The sequence below is a fragment of the Girardinichthys multiradiatus genome, chromosome 19 (genome assembly GCF_021462225.1).
Source record: "Girardinichthys multiradiatus isolate DD_20200921_A chromosome 19, DD_fGirMul_XY1, whole genome shotgun sequence".
Lineage (NCBI taxonomy): Eukaryota > Metazoa > Chordata > Actinopteri > Cyprinodontiformes > Goodeidae > Girardinichthys > Girardinichthys multiradiatus.
Genome location: NC_061811.1, coordinates 944,556 through 965,632, shown reverse-complemented (window position 1 = coordinate 965,632; position 21,077 = coordinate 944,556). Strand labels below are relative to the sequence as shown.

Genomic DNA, 21,077 nt, shown 5'->3' with positions numbered 1-21,077 from the left:
AGCGAAAGAAGCCATCTATGTTTAAACATGAAAAACCAACACTAGGGCGCGGCGCTGGTGGAGTAGGGGGTTAAGTGTGTGAACCATGTACAGAGGTTTTAGTCCTTGACGTGGCGACATTTGCCGCATGTCTTCCCCTCTCTTCAGTCCCATTTCCTGTCTATCTCCTGTCAAATAATACTGGGAAAATAACGGCCACTAGTGCCGCAAAAAAAAAAGCCAACACTAAACAAAGGAGGTGGCCTCAGGTTTCTAAAACCTACTCTGTAGCCCTGACGTGTCCCCCCAGGTGATTATACAGCCAATCACACATTGGAACATGTGACCACAACACATCATGTGGTATCATTAGGGGTCATGTTTGGATTGTCAAGCAACAACGACACAAACACTGAGCTAAATAGAGGGTCGAGCTAGTGACTAACATGTCCTCGTTGCCCCACTAGTGACCTTTATGGACCTAACTGTAACTCAGTAACATATATAGTAATTTATCATCACATGTATTTTATTGATTGTTAAAGTGCCTCTAAATGACATGGTGTAATGATGTAACATGGTTAGCATTCAGGGCTGTGAACAGGTGGAGGTGTGACCCAGTCCTAATCTAGATCTGTGTTTGGTCATTAGATGGTGGAACTCAGGAACTCTGAGAAACTGTTTTTGTCGAGGATAATAATGTAATGACAGTAACTTGGGGGGCGGGGTTCTGGGGGGATCAGATGATCCCTGCAGCAGAAGAGTCGACAACAGATCGTCGTCCATCCTTTCCTCACGGCAATGCTGTCAGGATGTTCAGACACTTGATTTTATCTCCTACCTTCACCCTCAAAGCTTTCATCCAACACATGGCAACAACGCACAGAACCTGCCCAGAACCTAACAAATCACTGGTTAAGAAGACCACACACCACTGAATACAAGGGACATTTAACCTCTATTCCAGTATGCCTGTTTTTAAACTGCCCCACCTTTATCTAATGGCTGGAATAAAAGCAGGTGGGCAGAGTTTTGGTTACCTGGAGCGGATTTCCCAGGAACATCAGATACGCTGTGAAGTCGGATCAACATAACCTGAGCAGTCCTGCTGCACTCTGCTGCAGCGTGAAGGAACACACCAGGATGCAACATCTTTTTAAACATTTCTTTTACTGATTCACTAATACTGAACATCACAAAATGAGCAGAGCACAGCTGCTCTTCTCTTATGTTTAATACCAGAAAATGCAGTTACATGTTGTTGTTTTTGTCTCAGAAACAAATATTGCTCTCATACTCTCATGTCTTTTACCACTAATAACAACTTTATTTTCTCCAAGTTTAGAAAATGTAAATAAAACACTGAACTCATCAGCTGGCTGAAATATCCGCTGTCATTATTATCATTTTGTACATCAGATATCCTAAATGAGCAGTAAAAACAGGAAAGAAAACAGAAATCAATGATCATCACATTGAAGAGGCTGTTTAATTACCCAACAATTTTCTCCAATCATTATGACTTCATTTAAAGTGTCAGAGGACAGGAAACACTCCATGCTGTGGTAACAGAGGCAACACTTTCAGGATAGATATTTATGTCCTAACCTGATTTAAATGAAAATATGCAATTATTCTTCATATCCTTACTGTGTCTCATATTCATAATCCAATTTAGAGTGAGAGTGTAAACATATTTTAAGGTGTTACAGATTAATTGATTTAATAATCAGAAGAGCAGCTGCTGCCAGAAACACCAACATACCTCACATTTCTCTTTCCAGGCTCATCAGACATTTACAACCTGCTTCTGTAGCAAACTGCAATATGAGATACTGACTTTTAAATTTAAAGCACCGCCTTGCTTTTAGTTTGAAAGGCCAGGAAACCTCTTCCTGTTTGCCTTCATATTTTTTTGGACTGGGAATACTAAATCCTGCAAAGTCAAGCAGGGTCCATGTGGCGGAAAAAAGGGCGACGATAAGAAAGAAGTCGCTGAGTAAACCAGATGTCCAGAAAATGCTGAGTTACTAGCTGCTATGGTGATTCCCGCCTTTTTCTGGTGAGCAAAAAAGATGAGTATCAGGCAGGCAAAACAAGCTCAGAAAGCTGAATAATCCTCAAACTGAGCCTGTGAGAAAATATAGATTCACATCAAGACAGTTCTGAAACAATGATAGTCAGAACCTTCTGGTGGTCCCACATAAGATGTTTTATGTGTTTTCTGTATTTCCTGTAGGAGATCTGACAGATTAAACAGAACCTTCAGGTCCAGTTTCTACAGAATTAAAAAGAAATCCTAAAATTTAAACTGTGATTGTAAAAAACTGTAAATTGAGTCAGGTAAAGTCCAACTTTCTGTGACCCGTTTAAACTTTGGATGATGGTTCTGATGGAAAAGATTGGCTGAGTTATGGAGGTCCAAATTGAACCAGGTTTACTCAAGACTGTAAACCTTAATTCCTGTGGAGCTCCATATTTTTTCCATAAGAATGAAGAACAGGGGACATTAAACAGTTTAATCTAACAGTGAATGGCTAGAAATCTAAAAACATCTGAATCAAGATGTCCAGACATGCCTCTGTCCTGGTCCAGTTAGTATCAATTGGATGCTATGAAACAGTACAGCACATGTAAGCCCAGAATGCTAAGGCACTTTAAATGGTTCTCTGATGATTGCGTTGCTGTAAAGTAATGAGAATTGTGCACATGGTGGCACCACTGCAGCACAGTCGCATCCTGACACAGCCTCACTGCTCACTAGCTTAAAAAATAGCTTCAAATCAAGTATTAAAATGCTACATTATCATAGCACGCTTCCACATACACAACCCATTGTTTAGAGAACGGTTTAGGGTCCTGGAGCGGGACCGCCGCCCTGGCAGAGAGCCCAGTTCAAGACCCGCCTGGTCTTGGAGACAGTCTAGTGAGGCGTCACCTGCAGCTAGGACAGAAGATGTTTTGGAGATATGTCCCCAGACAGTCTGAGAGAATATCAGAGCGTTAGCATCATGGTAGATGGATCTTCAGTTATTGTCTATGAGTTCTACGATGCCAGAAGCTAAATCTGTGGAGATCTCTTTCTGAAGAACATGAACAAGGTCCAACAACCTGCTCTTCCTCCTCCTCTTCTTCCTGCTCTCCTTCTTCTTCTACAGTTTCTGCCATGGAGCTGTCATCTGTCCTCATGTCTTTATGACTGGGCACTGTCTTAGTCCTGCTTTTATGGCTCAACCTGTCCTGAACAGCAGCAGAAGCCCTTTCTTGTCTTGGTTCATCATCCTCCAACGCCTCCCTCTCTCCCTCCTCCTCCTCATTGTCTTCCTCCTCCTCCTCAGCATCTTCCTCCGCTTCGTCATCCACAGCCACAGTCAGACCTAGTTTGCTGTGTCCAGCCAACTGAAGAAGTGACGTGCTGGGTGTGGACGAGCAGGTGGAGAGAGCTGCATCGTACATGGAGAACGGGAGGTGGAGGTAGTGTCCTGCAGCTGCCGCCGCGTAGACACAGCAGCATGTCTGGGCACAGTCTGGGCGAAAATCCCCCTGTCCGACACGAACCATCCGGAAACGCTTTCGGAGGGGCGGTCCGGCCTGGGGCGGGAGGCAGATCCGGGCGGGCACAGCTCTATGGAGAAGTTGGTGGGCAGAGCCGGCACTGGGCGGCAGAATGCAGGGGGCGCTGGCAAGTGCCGCGTTGGGTGGAAAGCACCAGTCGGCGCTCTGCAGCAGGATCTCTGCTCGCAGACGGCGAAGGAGGTTGTTAACGAGGACGGAGCGCCGAAGGAACACTTCGGGGTCGTCGATGAACCGCATCTTCTCCAGAGAGACTCGGAGCACGTGAGCACGCTCCTCCAAACCCGGGGCGACCTGAGTGAAAGCGGTACGTTACTTGAAACCGTATTAGGTCATAAAGTCAGATACAGCACCCTCCATTCTTATTGGCACCCCTCCTTAGGATGTGGAAAAAGCCTTAAGATAAATTTCACACTTGACAATAATTCTTATTATTAATAAGAATTATTTAAATAATAATAATTTCAATAATAATACTTTTTAAAGTTAACCTGCGTGTCAACAAACCCTGAGTTGGTGGTCAATGACGTTCTAAAGTCCATTCTCTAATGCCCTCTTAACTCCACCAGTCCCTACTCAGTGCGGTCCGGTACGGTTCTACTTGCTTTTTGGGCTCTTCCATTTTTTGCTACCTGCTTGCTTGCAGTTCCAACCATGCCCACCTGTAGCGCTGGGCGATATGGAAAAACATCTTATCACAATAATATTTTTTATATCAGTCGATATCGATATATTTCAAGATATTAAACATATCACTACTTTGGCAACATTATTCAACTGTTTTACATAAATAAAATCAGAATCAGTTTTATTGCGAGGTTTGTGACACAATTAAATAATTTGACTCTAGTACACTTTATTCTCAGTGAAGACTTTTTTTTAGCACTCGCTCTCGTCTGGGATTGTAAAGTTTTACATCCTGCGTGTGGTGCTGGTTCAGAGGGTAAAACAGATCGCTGGTATTCCCCGACTTTGTCGAAGCATACTCTTGACGTAATTTGCAATGTACGCTACTTGTTTTGTTTTTTTTATCCGACTTTAAATAGCCAAAATACCTCCACGTCTAAACTGCTCAGACCCTTCTACTCAACGATGTCATTTGCTGGGTCTTCTGTCTTTTCTTCTTTTGGGGCACTCATTTTCTTCTCTTTTTTCAGCGATGTCCTTCCAGTTCAGTTGTTAAGAGGCTACAGCTGCACAAACATTAGCTGTTAGCACGTCTGGTTGCTACAGTGCTGTCTTTGTGTGGCTCTATTCCAGCCACATGATTGGTCCAGCGCGAAGCAACTTTTACTATCATTGGCTATTCATGTAATTTGTAAATTGAAGGTCTATATCAACCCTCTCTCATGAGTCTATCGAGGAAAAATTATATTGAGATATACATGGCTATCGTTTTATCGCCCGGCTCTACCGACCCTGACTGAAAACGCCACGTCAGTAGACTGTCAGTCACTGATTGGGAAGTGAGTGGCATCACTAGTCATAACATATGTCAACAATTAATATCATCAACCATTATATTGTTGAACGCTCTGCTTTTTGAGTATATTACCACTATAGCAGGCTGCATTAGGTAGCGTTAGGTTACACTCACACATCCTCCAGCTGGTACCACTCCCGGGCTTCCCTCTCCCTCCTGTACTGATCCAGATGCCTCGTCTTGCTGCCTGCCTCTAAGTCTGACAGCAGCCACAGAGCAGCAGGTCATCCATTGTTGTTGTGTTTGTGTCTCTATGAATCACATCACGATACCGCCTTGCTATGATGACGCATTGAACCACATTGAGATGGTACTTAATGGAAACAAACCAAACTGTGTAGAGTAGAACTGACCCAAGACGAACCGTGCTGAGTAGGTACTAAAGGAAAAGGGGCATGTACAACTCTTCATAATAGGAAAGACAAGAGAACTGCTGGCCCAAAGAGCCCATATTGACAGTTAGAGCAACAATAAACAGCGGAATCCAACTGGACCTGGGAAGAACACGAAGGAATTGAGTTTATCTTCCACCAGACAGCAAGGAAGGTAAAAACATCCCCAAAGCTCTCTGTTGGAGACTTGCAGCAAAGAGTGGGATCTTGGGTCACCAGGTTTCTATAACAACCATCAGACTATCTACATCTGAAGTTTACACTCACCTGTTGTAATGCAATGATTTCCAAACATTAGCGTGTCATCCTTCTGAATAATTCAGCTGAAAGTTAATCAGTTAGAAGAATAAATCTAGACAAGCTAAAACCACCTGGTCGCACATGTCAGCACATCCTGAAACTGTGTTGAAGCACTTTAGGTTTAAGTTCAAGCATCAGACAGTGCAGTTAGATTCAGTTTATTGTCCAAATTGGTTAAAAAGTATCTCTATCGATGACCTTGTTCATGTCAGAGGAGAATGGGTCGACTGGTTCCAGATAATAGAAAGCCAACAATAGCTAAGATAAGAACTGGTTACAGCCGAGGTCTACAGAACACCATATCTCCAGGTTCAACATGTGGAACCTTGAAACCCATGGGTTACAGCAACAGAAGAACACCAGGTACCACTCCTACCAGCTAAGAACAGGAAACTGAGGCTACAATTCACACATCAACGGAGATGGTTCAGAAGACACTAAATCAACCCTCTTCCATGGTCATCTCAGTCCCTAGACCTAAAACATGTAGAAAAACCTGAGTGCAATAGAGAGGACCCAGAACTCGGGACCATCTAGAGAAGAATGGTCAGATATCACTCTGTCCATCTGCTCCAACCTGCTGAGATGTCACAGGAGTAAACTGAGAGCTGTCCTGCAGGCCCAAACAGATGATACACGGTACTGACAGCAGGGGTGCTGATAAGTGAGGAGAGTGGTGCAGAACACTAGAAGAACATAAGAACAATTGATTTTCTCAACACTAACTCCAGTAATGTGTGTGTTCTGAAGGTAGGAGTACTTACTGTCTGGCAGTAGGTCCGGAAGCTAAAGGGAGGCTCTTCATCATCGTCAACAAACTTCCTCTTGAAGTAGGCAATCCTTGACATGGAAACCTGGTCAGGAGCTCTTCTACAGGGAGCTTCTGCTCAGACGAGGAAGAAAACAATTAGTCAGAACCACAGTCATGTTCAATCGTCTGCACAGTTGTTCCTTAAAACCAGAGAACCTTGTTCAGAAATGATTCTGTAGATTTTGCCAGATGACGTAATAAAGACATGATTGAGTCTGGACCTTGTGCATGTCGTTCCTCTGAGCTGCAGGGTGGGTCCGGGTTGGACTGGCAGGTCTGAATGCAACGATCCGAGTCCGGGTCCAGAAAAGGATTCATTGACAAAACAAGGGTCATCTCTGGTTCAGTCCTGAAAACCCACCAGACAGTCAGTTAGCAGCAGCTGGTTCTGCTCATTGTAACAGAACATCAGGATAAAAGATTCTGTTCACTCACATCAGAACTTTGAACTTTTATTGATTGATTTAATCTGTTGCTTTTCCAGGCTAAAAGGATTCTACACCAAACAACTGCAATGGGCCATAATGGTACCTTCAGGCTTAGATATATGCTTGCATTCTGCAGAATTGATGGTCGTGCTGAAGGTTCCCGGTAACGTCTGACCGGATCTTCTGACTGACTGAAGCTGGTCGTTTCTCTCCAGCAGTATCAATGGACTGACCAGCACTCAAAACAAAGAGAAAGTTCAAAGAACTCAGTAAAGAAGGGAACTGCACATCAGCGGCGACAGAATCACATCATCTACGAAACAACCCCAATTGCCTGCATCTGAACGGTACGAGAACCTACAAACTAGACGACCAGCTTTCCAACATCATCACTTCAAATGCTGTACATTCAGGTCCTTCTCAAAATATTAGCATATTGTGATAAAGTTCATTATTTTCCATAATGTCATGATGAAAATTTAACATTTATATATTTTAGATTTATTGCACACTAACTGGAATATTTCAGGTCTTTTATTTGTCTTAATACGGATGATTTTGGCATACAGCTCATGAAAACCCAAAATTCCTATCTCACAAAATTAGCATATTATTAAAAGGGTCTCTAAACGAGCTATGAACCTAATCATCTGAATCAACGAGTTAACTCTAAACACCTGCAAAAGATTCCTGAGGCCTTTAAAACTCCCAGCCTGGTTCATCACTCAAAACCCCAATCATGGGTAAGACTGCCGACCTGACTGCTGTCCAGAAGGCCACTATTGACACCCTCAAGCAAGAGGGTAAGACACAGAAAGACATTTCTGAACGAATAGGCTTGTTCCCAGAGTGCTGTATCAAGGCACCTCAGTGGGAAGTCTGTGGGAAGGAAAAAGTGTGGCAGAAAACACTGCACAACGAGAAGAGGTGACCGGACCCTGAAGAAGATTGTGGAGAAGGGCCAATTCCAGACCTTGGGGGACCTGCGGAAGCAGTGGACTGAGTCTGGAGTAGAAACATCCAGAGCCACCGTGCACAGGCGTGTGCAGGAAATGGGCTACAGGTGCCGCATTCCCCAGGTCAAGCCACTTTTGAACCAGAAACAGCAGCAGAAGCGCCTGACCTGGGCTACAGAGAAGCAGCACTGGACTGTTGCTCAGTGGTCCAAAGTACTTTTTTCGGATGAAAGCAAATTCTGCATGTCATTCGGAAATCAAGGTGCCAGAGTCTGGAGGAAGACTGGGGAGAAGGAAATGCCAAAATGCCAGAAGTCCAGTGTCAAGTACCCACAGTCAGTGATGGTCTGGGGTGCAGTGTCAGCTGCTGGTGTTGGTCCACTGTGTTTTATCAAGGGCAGGGTCAATGCAGCTAGCTATCAGGAGATTTTGGAGCACTTCATGCTTCCATCTGCTGAAAAGCTTTATGGAGATGAAGATTTCATTTTTCAGCACGACCTGGCACCTGCTCACAGTGCCTAAACCACTGGTAAATGGTTTACTGACCATGGTATCACTGTGCTCAATTGGCCTGCCAACTCTCCTGACCTGAACCCCATAGAGAATCTGTGGGATATTGTGAAGAGAACGTTGAGAGACTCAAGACCCAACACTCTGGATGAGCTAAAGGCCGCTATCGAAGCATCCTGGGCCTCCATAAGACCTCAGCAGTGCCACAGGCTGATTGCCTCCATGCCACGCCGCATTGAAGCAGTCATTTCTGCCAAAGGATTCCCGACCAAGTATTGAGTGCATAACTGTACATGATTATTTGAAGGTTGACATTTTTTTGTATTAAAAACACTTTTCTTTTATTGGTCGGATGAAATATGCTAATTTTATGAGATAGGAATTTTGGGTTTTCATGAGCTGTATGCCAAAATCATCCGTATTAAGACAATAAAAGACCTGAAATATTTCAGTTAGTGTGCAATGAATCTAAAATATATAAATGTTAAATTTTCATCATGACATTATGGAAAATAATGAACTTTATCACAATATGCTAATATTTTGAGAAGGACCTGTAAGTTGTCAGGTGTGTAACCAGTCCACCAAGGTCTGGAAGAAGACCCAAATGGAGAAGAATGGTTAGGATGTTCAGGAACAATCTAGGAACCTTTAAGACCAAAACCTTCCATGAACTGGGAAGTTCTGGAACACCAATGTGTCCATCTACAGTAAGGTCAGTTTAACATCAGCTTGGACTGAGAGGGTGCTTCTGTTCCAACATCAACATCTTTAAGATTGACCGACAAAGCTTTAGCTGTTTGGACACAATCACTAGAAGGTTTACAGGAGTCGAAGTGAGGTTTTCAGTCCTAAGAAGATTGCACTGACTGTCAAGCATGGTGGTGGCAGTATCATGCTCTGGTGCTGTTTTGCTGTCAGTGGTAGTGGTGCATTACACAAAGGGATGCAATAATGAAGAACGAGAACTATCTCCAGATTCTTTAACTTTACCTTAAAGCAACAGCTAGATAGTTGAAACGTGGGCCCAGTTGAATTCTCCAGCAGGTTGCAATGGTTGCAAACATACAGTACAGACCAAAGGTTTGGACACACCTTCTCATTCAAAGAGTTTTCTTTATTTTCATGACTATGAATATTGTAGCTTCACACTGAAGGCATTAAAACTATGAATTAACACATGTGGAATTATATACTGAACAAAAAAGTGTGAAACAACTGAAAATATGTCTTATATTCTAGGTTCTTCAAAGTAGCCACCTTTTGCTTTGATTACTGCTCCACACACTCTTGGTATTCTGTTGATGAGCTTCAAGAGGTCGTCACCTGAAATGGTTTTCACTTCACAGGTGTGCCCTGTCAGGTTTAATAAGTGGGATTCCAAGCCTTATAAATGGGGTTGGGACCATCAGTTGTGTTGTGCAGGAGGTGGATACAGTACACAGCTGATATTCCTACTGAATAGACTGTTAGAATTTGTATTAAGGCAAGAAGAAAGCAGCTAAGTAAAGAAAAACGAGTGGCCATCATTACTTTAAGAAATGAAGGTCAGTCAGTCCGAACAATTGGGAAAACTTTGAAAGTGTCCCCAAGTGCAGTCGCAAAAACCATCAAGCGCTACAAAGAAACTGGCTCACATGAGGAAAGGAAGACCAAGAGTCACCTCTGCTCCGGACGATAAGTTCATCCGAGTCACCAGCCTCAGAAATCGCAGGTTAACAGCAGCTCAGATTAGAGAACAGGTCAATGCCACACAGAGTTCTAGCAGCAGACACATCTCTAGAACAACTGTTAAGAGGAGACTGTGTGAATCAGGCCTTCATGGTAAAATAGCTGCTAGGAAACCCCTGCTGAGGACAGGCAACAAGCAGAAGAGACTTGTTTGGACTAAAGAACACAAGGAATGGACATTAGACCAGTGGAAATCTGTGCTTTGGTCTGATGAGTCCAAGTTTGAGATCTTTGGTTCCAACCACCGTGTCTTTGTGTGGCGCAGAAGAGATGAACGGATGGACTCTACATGTCTGGTTCCCATCGTGAAGCATGGAGGAGGAGGTGTGATGGTGTGGGGGTGCTTTGCTGGTGACACTGTTGGGGATTTATTCAAAATTGAAGGCATACTGAACCAGCATGGCTACCACAGCATCTTGCAGCAGCATGCTATTCCATCCGGTTTGTGTTTAGTTGGACCATCATTTATTTTTCAACAGGACAATGACCCCAAACACACCTCCAGGCTGTGTAAGGGCTATTGGACCAAGAAGGAGAGTGATGGGGTGCTGCGCCAGATGACCTGGCCTCCACAGTCACCGGACCTGAACCCAATCAAGATGGTTTGGGTTGAGCTGGACCGCAGAGTGAAGGTAAAAGGGCCAACAAGTGCTAAGCATCTCTGGGAACTCCTTCAAGACTGTTGGAAAACCATTTCAGGTGACGACCTCTTGAAACTCATCAACAGAATGCCAAGAGTGTGTGGAGCAGTAATCAAAGCAAAAGGTGGCTACTTTGAAGAACCTAGAATATAAGACATATTTTCAATTGTTTCACACTTTTTTGTTCAGTATATAATTCCACATGTGTTAATTCATAGTTTTGATGCCTTCAGTGTGAAGCTACAATATTCATAGTCATGAAAATGAAGACAACTCTTTGAATGAGAAGGTGTGTCCAAACCTTTGGTCTGTACTGTATATCCAAACTGGTTTAATGGATAAAGCAGGATACGATTAAGCTTGTAGAATGATCCTCTCAAAGTTCTGACCTGAACCCCACTGAGAACTTATGGAGTATGATAAAAATCTGGATCTGTGCAGGAGACCAACCATGACTGGTTAGATATCAGACAGAATGGTGCCTGAAGCTTGCTGCTGGGTAGTAAAAGCTTATGGTGCAGCTGCAGTTGATTGTTTTATTTCAGTACCAGTTAAGAATGACACATTCATTCAGATAATTTCCATAAACATCTGATGCATGCTGCATATGCTTTCCTAATGATGCAGTAAATGTTAACAGGCTGTTTATCTGATTCTGGCAGACACACAAGTTCTCATGTGATGGAGCTTCTGTTCATGCTGAATGAGCAGCAGATATCTGTCAGATAGTTGGTAGCTCCGTTGTAAAAACACCACAGATTCCCTGCTTATGAACTGGTGGGGGAAGTGACAGGATGTTCCACACCAGATTGTTTAGTGAAAATAATCCAGCACATCAGAACCTGCTGGAGTCCGCAGAAAAACAAAAATGATCTGACTTGCAGCCGAGGCAAACAGCCAACCTAAAGGTTTCCTTCAACCTCAGTGCAAGTTTTATCTTAGTGTTGGCTTTTGCTGATTTAGGACAGAGAAGAACAATGTTGGAAGCCAAACCAGCTTGATGCAGATAAGAGGAACATTAGTCCCACATGTTTCCTGTAATGGCACCTCCACCAGCAGGGAAAGAATCAGCAGCCAGACCCTCTACCTTCTGCTCCAATGCCAACAGCTTCAAGCTGAACCAAAACCTGCAGCTGCTTAGATGGACAGACCAGATGTCTGAAGGGGAAAACTTTGATATTCACACAGGACAAAGACGGAAGAGTTTGGACACAATGACAAGAAGGATGTTTGGAGGAATCAAGGTGAGGTTTTCAAACCTAAAAACACAGTACTACCTGTCAGGCATGGTGGTGGCAGCATTATGCTGGGGGACTGTTTTGCTGTGTTTTCAACTTTTCAGCTTGACTAGAGTCAGGAGCTTGTTGATGGCTACAGATGGTTTGTGCTCCTGGAGCAACTTGCAAAGGGACATTTCAGTAAATATTAGTGGGTGGATATAAATATCTGAGCCCCAATCCACCACCATATGACCACCAACCTGGTCCAGTACAGTTCCCATTACCTCCACTGCAACGGTTAATTAGCCGACCCGGCCCGTCTCATCTCCCCACCCAGCGCTGCTTTTTACCCCCAGCTGTTTTTCTCTCCATCAGCTCCCCTCACCGCCGCTGCTGCTACATTTGCAGGAGCACAAAGGAACAAGGCTGCCGTCACTGCCTCTGCCCTCCGTAGGGACCCCATCTCAGCACCCCCACTCTCTGAAGCTGACATCCTTTTAGCGGCGGTAACAGCTGACAGCTCCCCCAACCAGGGGATGAACAGAAGAAGAGGAGAGACCGACTGAGCAGTTTCTCGACACACTTCATGTTGCTCAAAGAGGAGGAGGTGGAGGAGGAGAGTATGAATGAGTGTGTGAGGAAGGAGGAAACAGAAGAAATAAGGGGCTGGGATGTAGAAACCTCCTGCGCCTGGAGTAAGCCATTTTTCATCTTTCTCCTTTTTCTCAGAGGATGTTGAGCAGCTGAGACTTTGTGCAGATACTCTTTCTTCTTTCTGGAGAAAACAGCAGGAAGTACCAGTGTACCCTCACAGCTTCATCCCTCTACTCTATCTCACTGCAGCCTTTGATGATGGGAGTTAAATGTGGTACCAGAGCACGAGACAAACTGTGGGAGAAGAGGCATGGATAGATGGAGTGAGTCAGAGCATGGGAAGATAAGAGCCTTAGGAGCCTTGTCATGAGTGGAGACAAATCGCTTGCAGGGAAGATTTCTGCTGTTATGATTGACTCCCTCCCTCCAGTGCCGAAGTAGACACTCAGACATGTTGTTCCCTGAAATATCTCACACCAGCAGCCAGCAGTGGCATGGAAATATGCTCCGGATGTACATGGAAGACTCTCCAACAGCAAAACAGACCTTGGCCTTTAGAAGCTCAGGATTTACCTGCAGGGTCACAACAAATCAGATCATTTACTGGTTTCTGAAAAAAATGGATTTATGATTAATTCTCCGACCAACATTTCTTTCAAACATTGTTTCAGTTTATTGAGGTTTGGAGACAAACAGCATGTTCCTGTACAGCTGTCTCACATTCAATTTGGAGTAAGATCTAGACTTTGACTAGGCCATTTTAACAACTTTTTTTCTTTCTCATTCATTCTGTTGTAGATCTCCTGCTGTGTTTGGAGCATTGTTCTGTTGAGTATCTAGTTTGGACCAAGCTTCAGCTGACAGACAGATGGACTCACATTCAGAGAAGTTCATGGTCCACTCAATGACTGCAAGGTTACCAGGTTCTACAGCTCCAACACAAGCCCAAACCATCAACCCTCCACAGTTGGTATGAGGCGTTTGTGCTGATCTGCTGTGTTTGGTTTCTCCATCATGGTTCTGTCCATTATGGTCAAACATCTCTGCTTTGGTCTCACCTGTCCAGAGCACATGGCCCCAAAAGTATTGTTCTTCATCCTGCTCCAATCTTGTTATTAGAGACAAGAGGTTTTCTCCTTCAACCTGTCAAATTTCTCAAACATAATTTCTTTGAGGGAAAAACGTCACATTTCCATTCAGGAGCATCACAGTTTGACATCTCTGACCCTAACCCTTCCCATCTAAAAACAACATAGTAGATCTTGATTCTTAGAGGGAGAAAGTCTCATTTCAGATATCTATAGTTTGGAAGCAAATTAGAGACGTGAGGTGTGTTTTTGACTAAATGATAACAGCTCTTGTGTTCTTGTGATATGCTCAAACAAGCAGCTGTTGGAACTGCATGATGTCGAGGCACTTTGGTCCAATTTAAAAAGTGCAGAGAGAAAGTTTTTCTGTTTGGGTGTGAAGGACCCTAACGGACGTGCTAACTTGGGATAATCTTTCTTCCCACGTTTATGAGCAGCAGCAGTTGCTTCTCTAAGGTCATTGCTGATGTCTTTCTACCCTGGCACTGTGCTAACACACATCAGAGAAGCAAACTGACAAACTGAACTGCTGCTGTTATACTGGTGCTCACACTGATGATGATCAGTTAATGAATGCATCTAATCAGCAGAACCCGGCTTATACCTAAATCACTGCTAATGATTTAACATCTCAGTAAACTTGAGGTGAGATTTAAATACCTTTATAACCTGATAAAGACCTAATGATTTTATCTTTACCTGAACCATAAAACCTGTGAACTGTCAGTTGGCATTATATTATTTTTGCCATGACTGTTTGTTAAAATCAGTGCAGAGGAGGAGGAGAGATTATAAAGCGAACTCTACGGAAAAAATGTTGAAATATTTAAGATACTTCCTGCAACAAACCAGTTAAAAAACCTTGTTAATTGTGGGTTAAAGCTTCTGCAGATATGGGGCTGGATGGGTTGTCTTCCCCAGCAGGTTTTTAGGGATAAGGTCTGTCTGCTGTCTGTGAAGGTGGATCTGTGTCCCTTTGCAAACATAAGAGCTATTGTTAAGATTGTTTTTCAGCCACCATCTTTTCCTCACAGCACACTGTAAAAACTATTTAAATAAAAACATGAAGGAAGACAATTTCAGCCTGCGGAGCTTCTAATAAACTTTTTGCTCTCAGAGCATTTTTTTCTGCAGAAACGCTAATGGATCAAGCATGTGTTCCTCAGAGTGCATGCTGCATTCATCTGTGTGCGTCTACTCCGTTCCAGCTTTTTACAGAGAATTTCCGGGCCTTTGGGGAAATGATGGCAATGAAAAGATGTCTGTGGTTTTCACATCATAACAGATCCCAGGCGGCCAGAGAAGCTCGTCAGAATGTACACAAGCACGCGATGTGTCAGGACTTCACAACAGCAACGGCTCCCACAGATAAACTCTGCAGCAGACAGGACTGGGTCACTGAGGTTGTGTTCTGCCGTATCACATTACCGCAGATGACACACGCCCCAAATCTAACAAGAATGCAGCTGACTGATTCTGACAAGAAGCATTAAGATTTTATTTCCTTCAGTTCTACAAAAGAAAGAGTACACCCTCGTAAGGTTCCAGGCTTTTATGCAACTGGACTCAATAAAATGATCTTCTCTCCCACAGGTTCTAAAACTATTTCAATCTAACATCCAGTGTACAAACATACAACAAAATCCACACTGTCATTTTCTATTAAGTCCACTTCTGCTAGAAGATGAGTTGATGAACTGATCATCATCAGTGTGAGCACCATGACAAAATGAAGAGACATCAGCAATAACCTCAGAGCAGCAACTGTTGCCCATTAACCTGGAAAGGGTCATAAGGTCATTTCCAAACTATCTGAAGTCCATCATTCAGTAGAGAGGAAGATTATTCCCAAGAGGAAAACATCTCAGTCAGTCTTCCCAGGAGTGGACGTCCAGCAGATTCAGCCCAAGGTCAGAGCGTGAAGCTCAGAGAAATGAACAAAGACCCAAAAGCCCCATCTCAGACTCTACAGGCCTCAGTTAGCAGGTTAAAGGTTAAAGGTCATGTTTGGCGGTTTGGAAGGGTTGAAGGAGAAAGCCTCTTCTCTCTAAAAATAAGATGGCAAAGGGATTTAGGTTAGCAACACTGCATCTGGATGGAGGACAATACTTCTGGGACTATGTGCTCTAGACAGATGAGACCAACATGGAGATGTTGGACCATAATGAACAGAACCATGATGGAGGAAACCAATCATAGCAGATCAGTACAAACATCTCATACCTGTCAAGCATGGTGGTGGAGGAATGCGAGTTTAGGTTTGTTTTGTAGCTACAGGATCTGGAGACCTTCATGTCACTGAGTAGACCATGAACTCCTCTGAATGTGAGTCTAATTCTGAGGTCCATCGACAGAACAATGATCAGCTAAAGGAGGTCCTACAAAATGTTGATGGAGGTTCTTTGGTCTTCTGAAGGACGTTCTATGGGCCGCTGAGGGAGGTTCTACAAACTGCTGAAGGAGGTTCTATAGTTGATGGTTTTTCTCCTGACTGCTCTGTTCATTGAAAATTGAGCACATCTAAATGTTTCTCTGTGATTGGGGTCCACTCTCCTAGCTGGGAGCTAATTACGATCTATTCGAGTGTCTCAGTTTTGATTCATGGCACACTCACACTCACACACACACACACACACACACACACTGTCTTGCTGCTGCTGCTCTGAGGGAGAACCTATCATCTATTCTGGATCCGTTCTGCCCTGCTGCTCCCCGCCCCCTCTCCAGCAGGCGTTCTGATGGAGCTTGGCCCCTCCGTGAGGAGGAGAGGTGGGCTGTGTTTGCTTAGAGATGATGAGCATCAGATGATTTTCTCTCCTACAATTTATTAGTCATTAGTCCATTTTCTGCCTGCTGGTATTTAACTGCTGCTTGTGGGTGGATTGTGTCACTAACTAAAATTAGTATTTACTAAAGCTAATGTGATGCTATAATCCAGTTCTGTTGTCAAGTATTTCTGCAGAACATCCATAGAAATATAAAACACTTTATGCACATTTAATTTTTAACTCATTGTGAACAGATATCTGTATTCCAGGATGCGTATCAGGAGATAAGCATCCTGTATTCTCCTCCAGTTATAACCTCTTACCTTCTGTTACTAACTGACGATCTCCTGGCTTGTTTAGAGGTTCCACAGAAGCATTAGGTCTCATTGTGCTGATCCAAAGGCAGCAGATAAATACGTTTCAAATATCGGGCTCACCTGATCATACTCACCTCGTGGGGTGTGTCGTTCAAAGCTGCAGGATATTAAGAAAACATCCAACATGCAATGATATCGGTGGATATTAGGGGTGGAATACCTAATTCGGTACTATATAGGTACCGTCTGAATTCTGTCGGTAATACCGAGTACCAATTGACATAAAATCAAATGGCTCCATGTTTCATTGTGACACTGAGGGAGTGGAAGAGTGGCCGATTTTCCATGAAAGGCAGCATTGCACGCACAATAGCGTAATGACGTAGGAAGCCGCTGGTACCGTCAACAAAGCATTGCTGATAGAAAGCGCTCGAAAGGGCAAAGTTAATTTCAGCTTCACTGTATATTTCTTTTTTTGCTTTTCACTGCATATATATTTTTACTGATTGCTATTTATTGTAAGATTTAGCTTTGTATGTTATACTTAGCTTTCTTTTTACTTAAGTATTAGGCTTCTTAACTGGGACCTGAGTCCGAATTTTGTACCTTAACATGTAAATGTGAGCTGGTACGACAAGAAAATCTTATTTTCCTTGAAAATATTTAGAGAATCTGGAGAAATCTTTGCAGAAAGGAGGAAAACCAACATCAAATGGTGGTGACCTTTGACCCGCGTCAGAAGGCGCTGCATTAAAGACCGACATCACTCTGTACCGGACATCACCACGTGGGCTCAGGAACACTTCAGAACCATTGTCAGGTAACACAGTTCATCGCTACATCTACAAATTAAACTCTACCATGCAAAGACAAAGCCATGCATCAACAACACCCAGAACCGGCACCGGTTTCACTGGAACTGATCTCATCTGAGATGGACTGACCCAAAGTGGAAACGTTTGCTGTGGTCTGAGTCCACATTTCAGATTATTTCTGGACATCATGGTCGTCGTGTCCTCTGGACCAAAGAGGACATCATGGACGTCGTGTCCTCTGGACCAAAGAGGACATCATGGACGTCGTGTCCTCTGGACCAAAGAGGACATCATGGTCGTCGTGTCCTCTGGACCAAAGAGGACATCATGGACGTCGTGTCCTCTGGACCAAAGAGGATATCATGGACGTCGTGTCCTCTGGACCAAAGAGGACATCATGGACGTCGTGTCCTCTGGACCAAAGAGGACATCATGGACGTCGTGTCCTCTGGACCAAAGAGGACATCATGGACGTCGTGTCCTCTGGACCAAAGAGGACATCATGGACGTTGTGTCCTCTGGACCAAAGAGGACATCATGGACGTCGTGTCCTCTGGACCAAAGAGGACATCATGGACGTCGTGTCCTCTGGACCAAAGAGGACATCATGGACGTCGTGTCCTCTGTTCTATCTGGATTGTTGAAGCTACAAAGCTCCAACAATTAGTGCTCAGTTCCCAAAGGTTGACTGACTGGTGTTAGAAGGAAAGGTGATGAAACACAGTGGAATACATGACACTGTCCAGCTTTGTTGGAACGTGTTGCAAACATCAAATTCAACATGAGAGAATATTTGCAAAAAGACAAAGTTGATCACTTTAAACGTTAAATATCCTGTCTGAAGGTTGAACAGGATTAGCAGATTATTGTTTCCGGTTTTATTTAGGTTTTAAACAATTTCATGGATCTGGGGTTGTACTAATCTAACCCTTCTGAAAGCCAATAAAAGCATTTAAAAACTTGTGGAGGAATTTGCCTCATTGCTTATACAACTCAATATGACACAACCTTCAGCTCTCGGACAGATGGACTCACATTAACTCAACAGGTGCTCAGGTCCTGTTGCTCCAAAACAAGCCCACACCATCCCCCCTCCACCACTGTGACAGCTGGTAGGAAGTGTTGGTCAGACATCTTTGCGTTGGTCTCATCTGCCCATGGGAAAATAGTCTAGAAATTCTGTTGCAGTAGGTAATGACTGAGAAGTCATAGTACCAAGCCGACATCTTAGCACCTTCTGAGCTTGGACTGGATCTGCTGGGACGTCCTCTCCTGGGAAGACGGGCAGCTGTCCGAGATGTTTACCTCTCTCTGTAGGATGACGGACTTCAGATAGTTTGGAGATGACATGATAACCTTTCCCAAAGTGATGGGCATCTACAGTTCCTGTTCTAAGGTCACTGCTGATGTCTTTTCATTCTGGCATTGTGTTAACACAGAGCTGGATGCTGCAGAGCAGCAAACTGACAGAACCTCACACTGATGATAATCCGTTCATCTTCTAGCGACACGTGTCTAATTTATTTTAAATCCCATGGAAGAATCAACGGTGTACTTAGTTTTTCTTATTTCTGTTGCTATTAATATAAATGGAATTTTCCTTGAACCTCTGTTAATTGGACCACTGAGGCACCAGGTACTGTCCTCCTCGTAGTCTCATCCAGACCTGTTTGTTTGCTGGATCTCTGTCAGCTCGCTGCCTGTCATCCACCTTCAGATGACTAAGCCGGGCTCGGGTCCCTGGAGGCCAGGGGGTTTAGTGGTGACACACGGGTTGTGACAGGGCGGCTGCATTGTGGCCTATCTGGGGACAGCTTGTAGCGGCCGTGAGGGTTAACAGAGCGGGGCTCTGTGGCTCTAGATGGAGAAGAGACAAAATCCCACACAGGTATTTATATCACAGCTCTTTGACCTGTTGGCACGTATTGAATCCAGTTCTCCTCTTTGGAATGTGAACCATTTGGACCGCTGTTTCCACATGTTGCATTAATTTCATCCCGTCCGCATGAAAGGAAAGGCTCCTTTGAGAGCAAACCGCAGGATTTGACGCAGCACGTTCCTGTGTGGGTGAAGTCATCAGGTCCATGCTATAAATAAAAACCTTCTTCCAGTATTTTTAAACCTGAATGCATGTTCAAACCTTCTTCTTTAGGGTTTCTGTGTCACTCTGGAGCACAAAGGCTCATTCAGAGGGCCTGGAGGGGGTGGAAAACCCAAATCTGGGGCTGGACTTGTAACTAAGATTTGTAACATGAAACAGAGCAGAGAAGGACACGGATAATAGGAACGCTGTAAAAACAGGTGCTTTTTCTCCAGGAAGTAATAAATCATTCCAGGTTTTCTGTGTTTGAGCCAAACACTTGAACTGCTATAAACGTATGCAGGGAAATGCACTGAATTTCCTTCTTACACGTCTGCTAAGAGCCTTGAAGTCTTGAAACGATCCAGATGTGAGTCCCTGCTCCCCGCTGAGAGAGATGAATGGTTCTGGGGGGAGGAACCAACAGGTTGACATCCTTAATGAGCAGAAGAGTCTGCTAAGAGCAAGATATGAGTGACAGCAGCCTGGAGCTTCTCTGATCCAGAAGAAAAGGTGGAGGACCGAGAGAAGGTAGGAAGGCTTGGCCCACTCTTCGGTTTCAGCTGGAATTCCTGGGAATATTCAGACATGCCAACTGTATTAAACTGGGAAGATAGTCCACCGCGACACAGAACCCCACAGATGGATGGATGAAGGTTCCGCAAAATGTGCTGGACCGGATATCTGTCAGGTGGTTTGAGTGAAAATAAAAACCTTAAACTGTTGTCAGTGAGGCTGGAAATAAAACAGCAGCTAAACAGACAGAAACACATTCATCCGAACAGTTCTTACCTGACCGGAAGCTTTGGGATGTGGACCGAAACCCAGAAGATTAAAAAATGAGAAGAGTATTTTCTCCCGTTCGGTTCTGATTAACAGCTTTGTTCGTGTAACATCACTCTTCGCATTCGGATTCTTCTGAAGGAAGCTCCGCAACCAACTGATTGAGGTAGCTACAGGCTCGGTTCTAGACAAGGCAGACCCAGGTCCAGGTCCGGCAGCTCAGTGTGGTCGGGCTGACTGTTGGAGCTGATGTGCGGCAGGCAGCGCCGCCGCTTCCACTTCCAGCCAACCAAGGTAAGGCAAGACGTTAGTGTATTTAATCCGTGAAACTGTTGGAAATAGTTCTCAGAGTTATTCATTTCATTTCGGCTCAGTTCAGTTCATTTATGGAAATAAAATCCCCTTTAATGCAACAACTGCTTGTATCCCTGCTAGCTACAAACCTGCCAGCTGATAATTATATTCAGTTTTATTTTATTTTATTTTTGTGGAGCTAGTTTTGCAGCTTTTCTGAACTTGCAGTTATTTTTGCTATTTGCAGCATTTTTCCTTTGCATTTGTTTTGTAACTTGCAGTTGTTTTTTTGTGTTTGTGTGTTCATTCGCTCG

General features: G+C 43.9%; 1 protein-coding gene across 10 annotated transcripts; it reads right to left on the bottom strand.

Moving 5' to 3' along the window:
* Positions 1 to 1,130: 1,130 nt before the first annotated feature.
* sertad4 (SERTA domain containing 4) lies at positions 1,131 to 20,739 on the bottom strand. 10 transcript variants are annotated; one of them, XM_047344676.1, is made up of 6 exons: positions 20,479 to 20,739; positions 6,974 to 7,204; positions 6,695 to 6,887; positions 6,492 to 6,610; positions 6,305 to 6,413; positions 1,131 to 3,846 (listed from the first exon to the last, which is right to left on the bottom strand). In XM_047344676.1, coding segments are annotated over exons 2-6 (1,260 nt in total). In that variant the 5' UTR covers positions 6,976 to 7,204; positions 20,479 to 20,739; the 3' UTR covers positions 1,131 to 3,009. The 10 variants fall into 10 exon arrangements, with proteins under 10 accessions (XP_047200632.1, XP_047200635.1, XP_047200633.1 ...); XM_047344679.1 differs by lacking the exon at positions 6,974 to 7,204; XM_047344677.1 differs by lacking the exons at positions 6,974 to 7,204; positions 20,479 to 20,739 and adding an exon at positions 18,642 to 20,468.
* Positions 20,740 to 21,077: the final 338 nt, after the last annotated feature.

What these genes read in the sequence shown, in the direction of transcription:
- sertad4 (XM_047344676.1), bottom strand. An exon ending in CAGAATCATTTCTGAACAAG is followed by an intron (nt 6,611 to 6,694) that starts GTTCTCTGGTTT and finishes TCGTCTGAGCAG; the next exon opens with AAGCTCCCTGTAGAAGAGCT. An exon ending in CTCCTGTGACATCTCAGCAG is followed by an intron (nt 3,847 to 6,304) that starts GTTGGAGCAGAT and finishes GCTTTCACTCAG; the next exon opens with GTCGCCCCGGGTTTGGAGGA.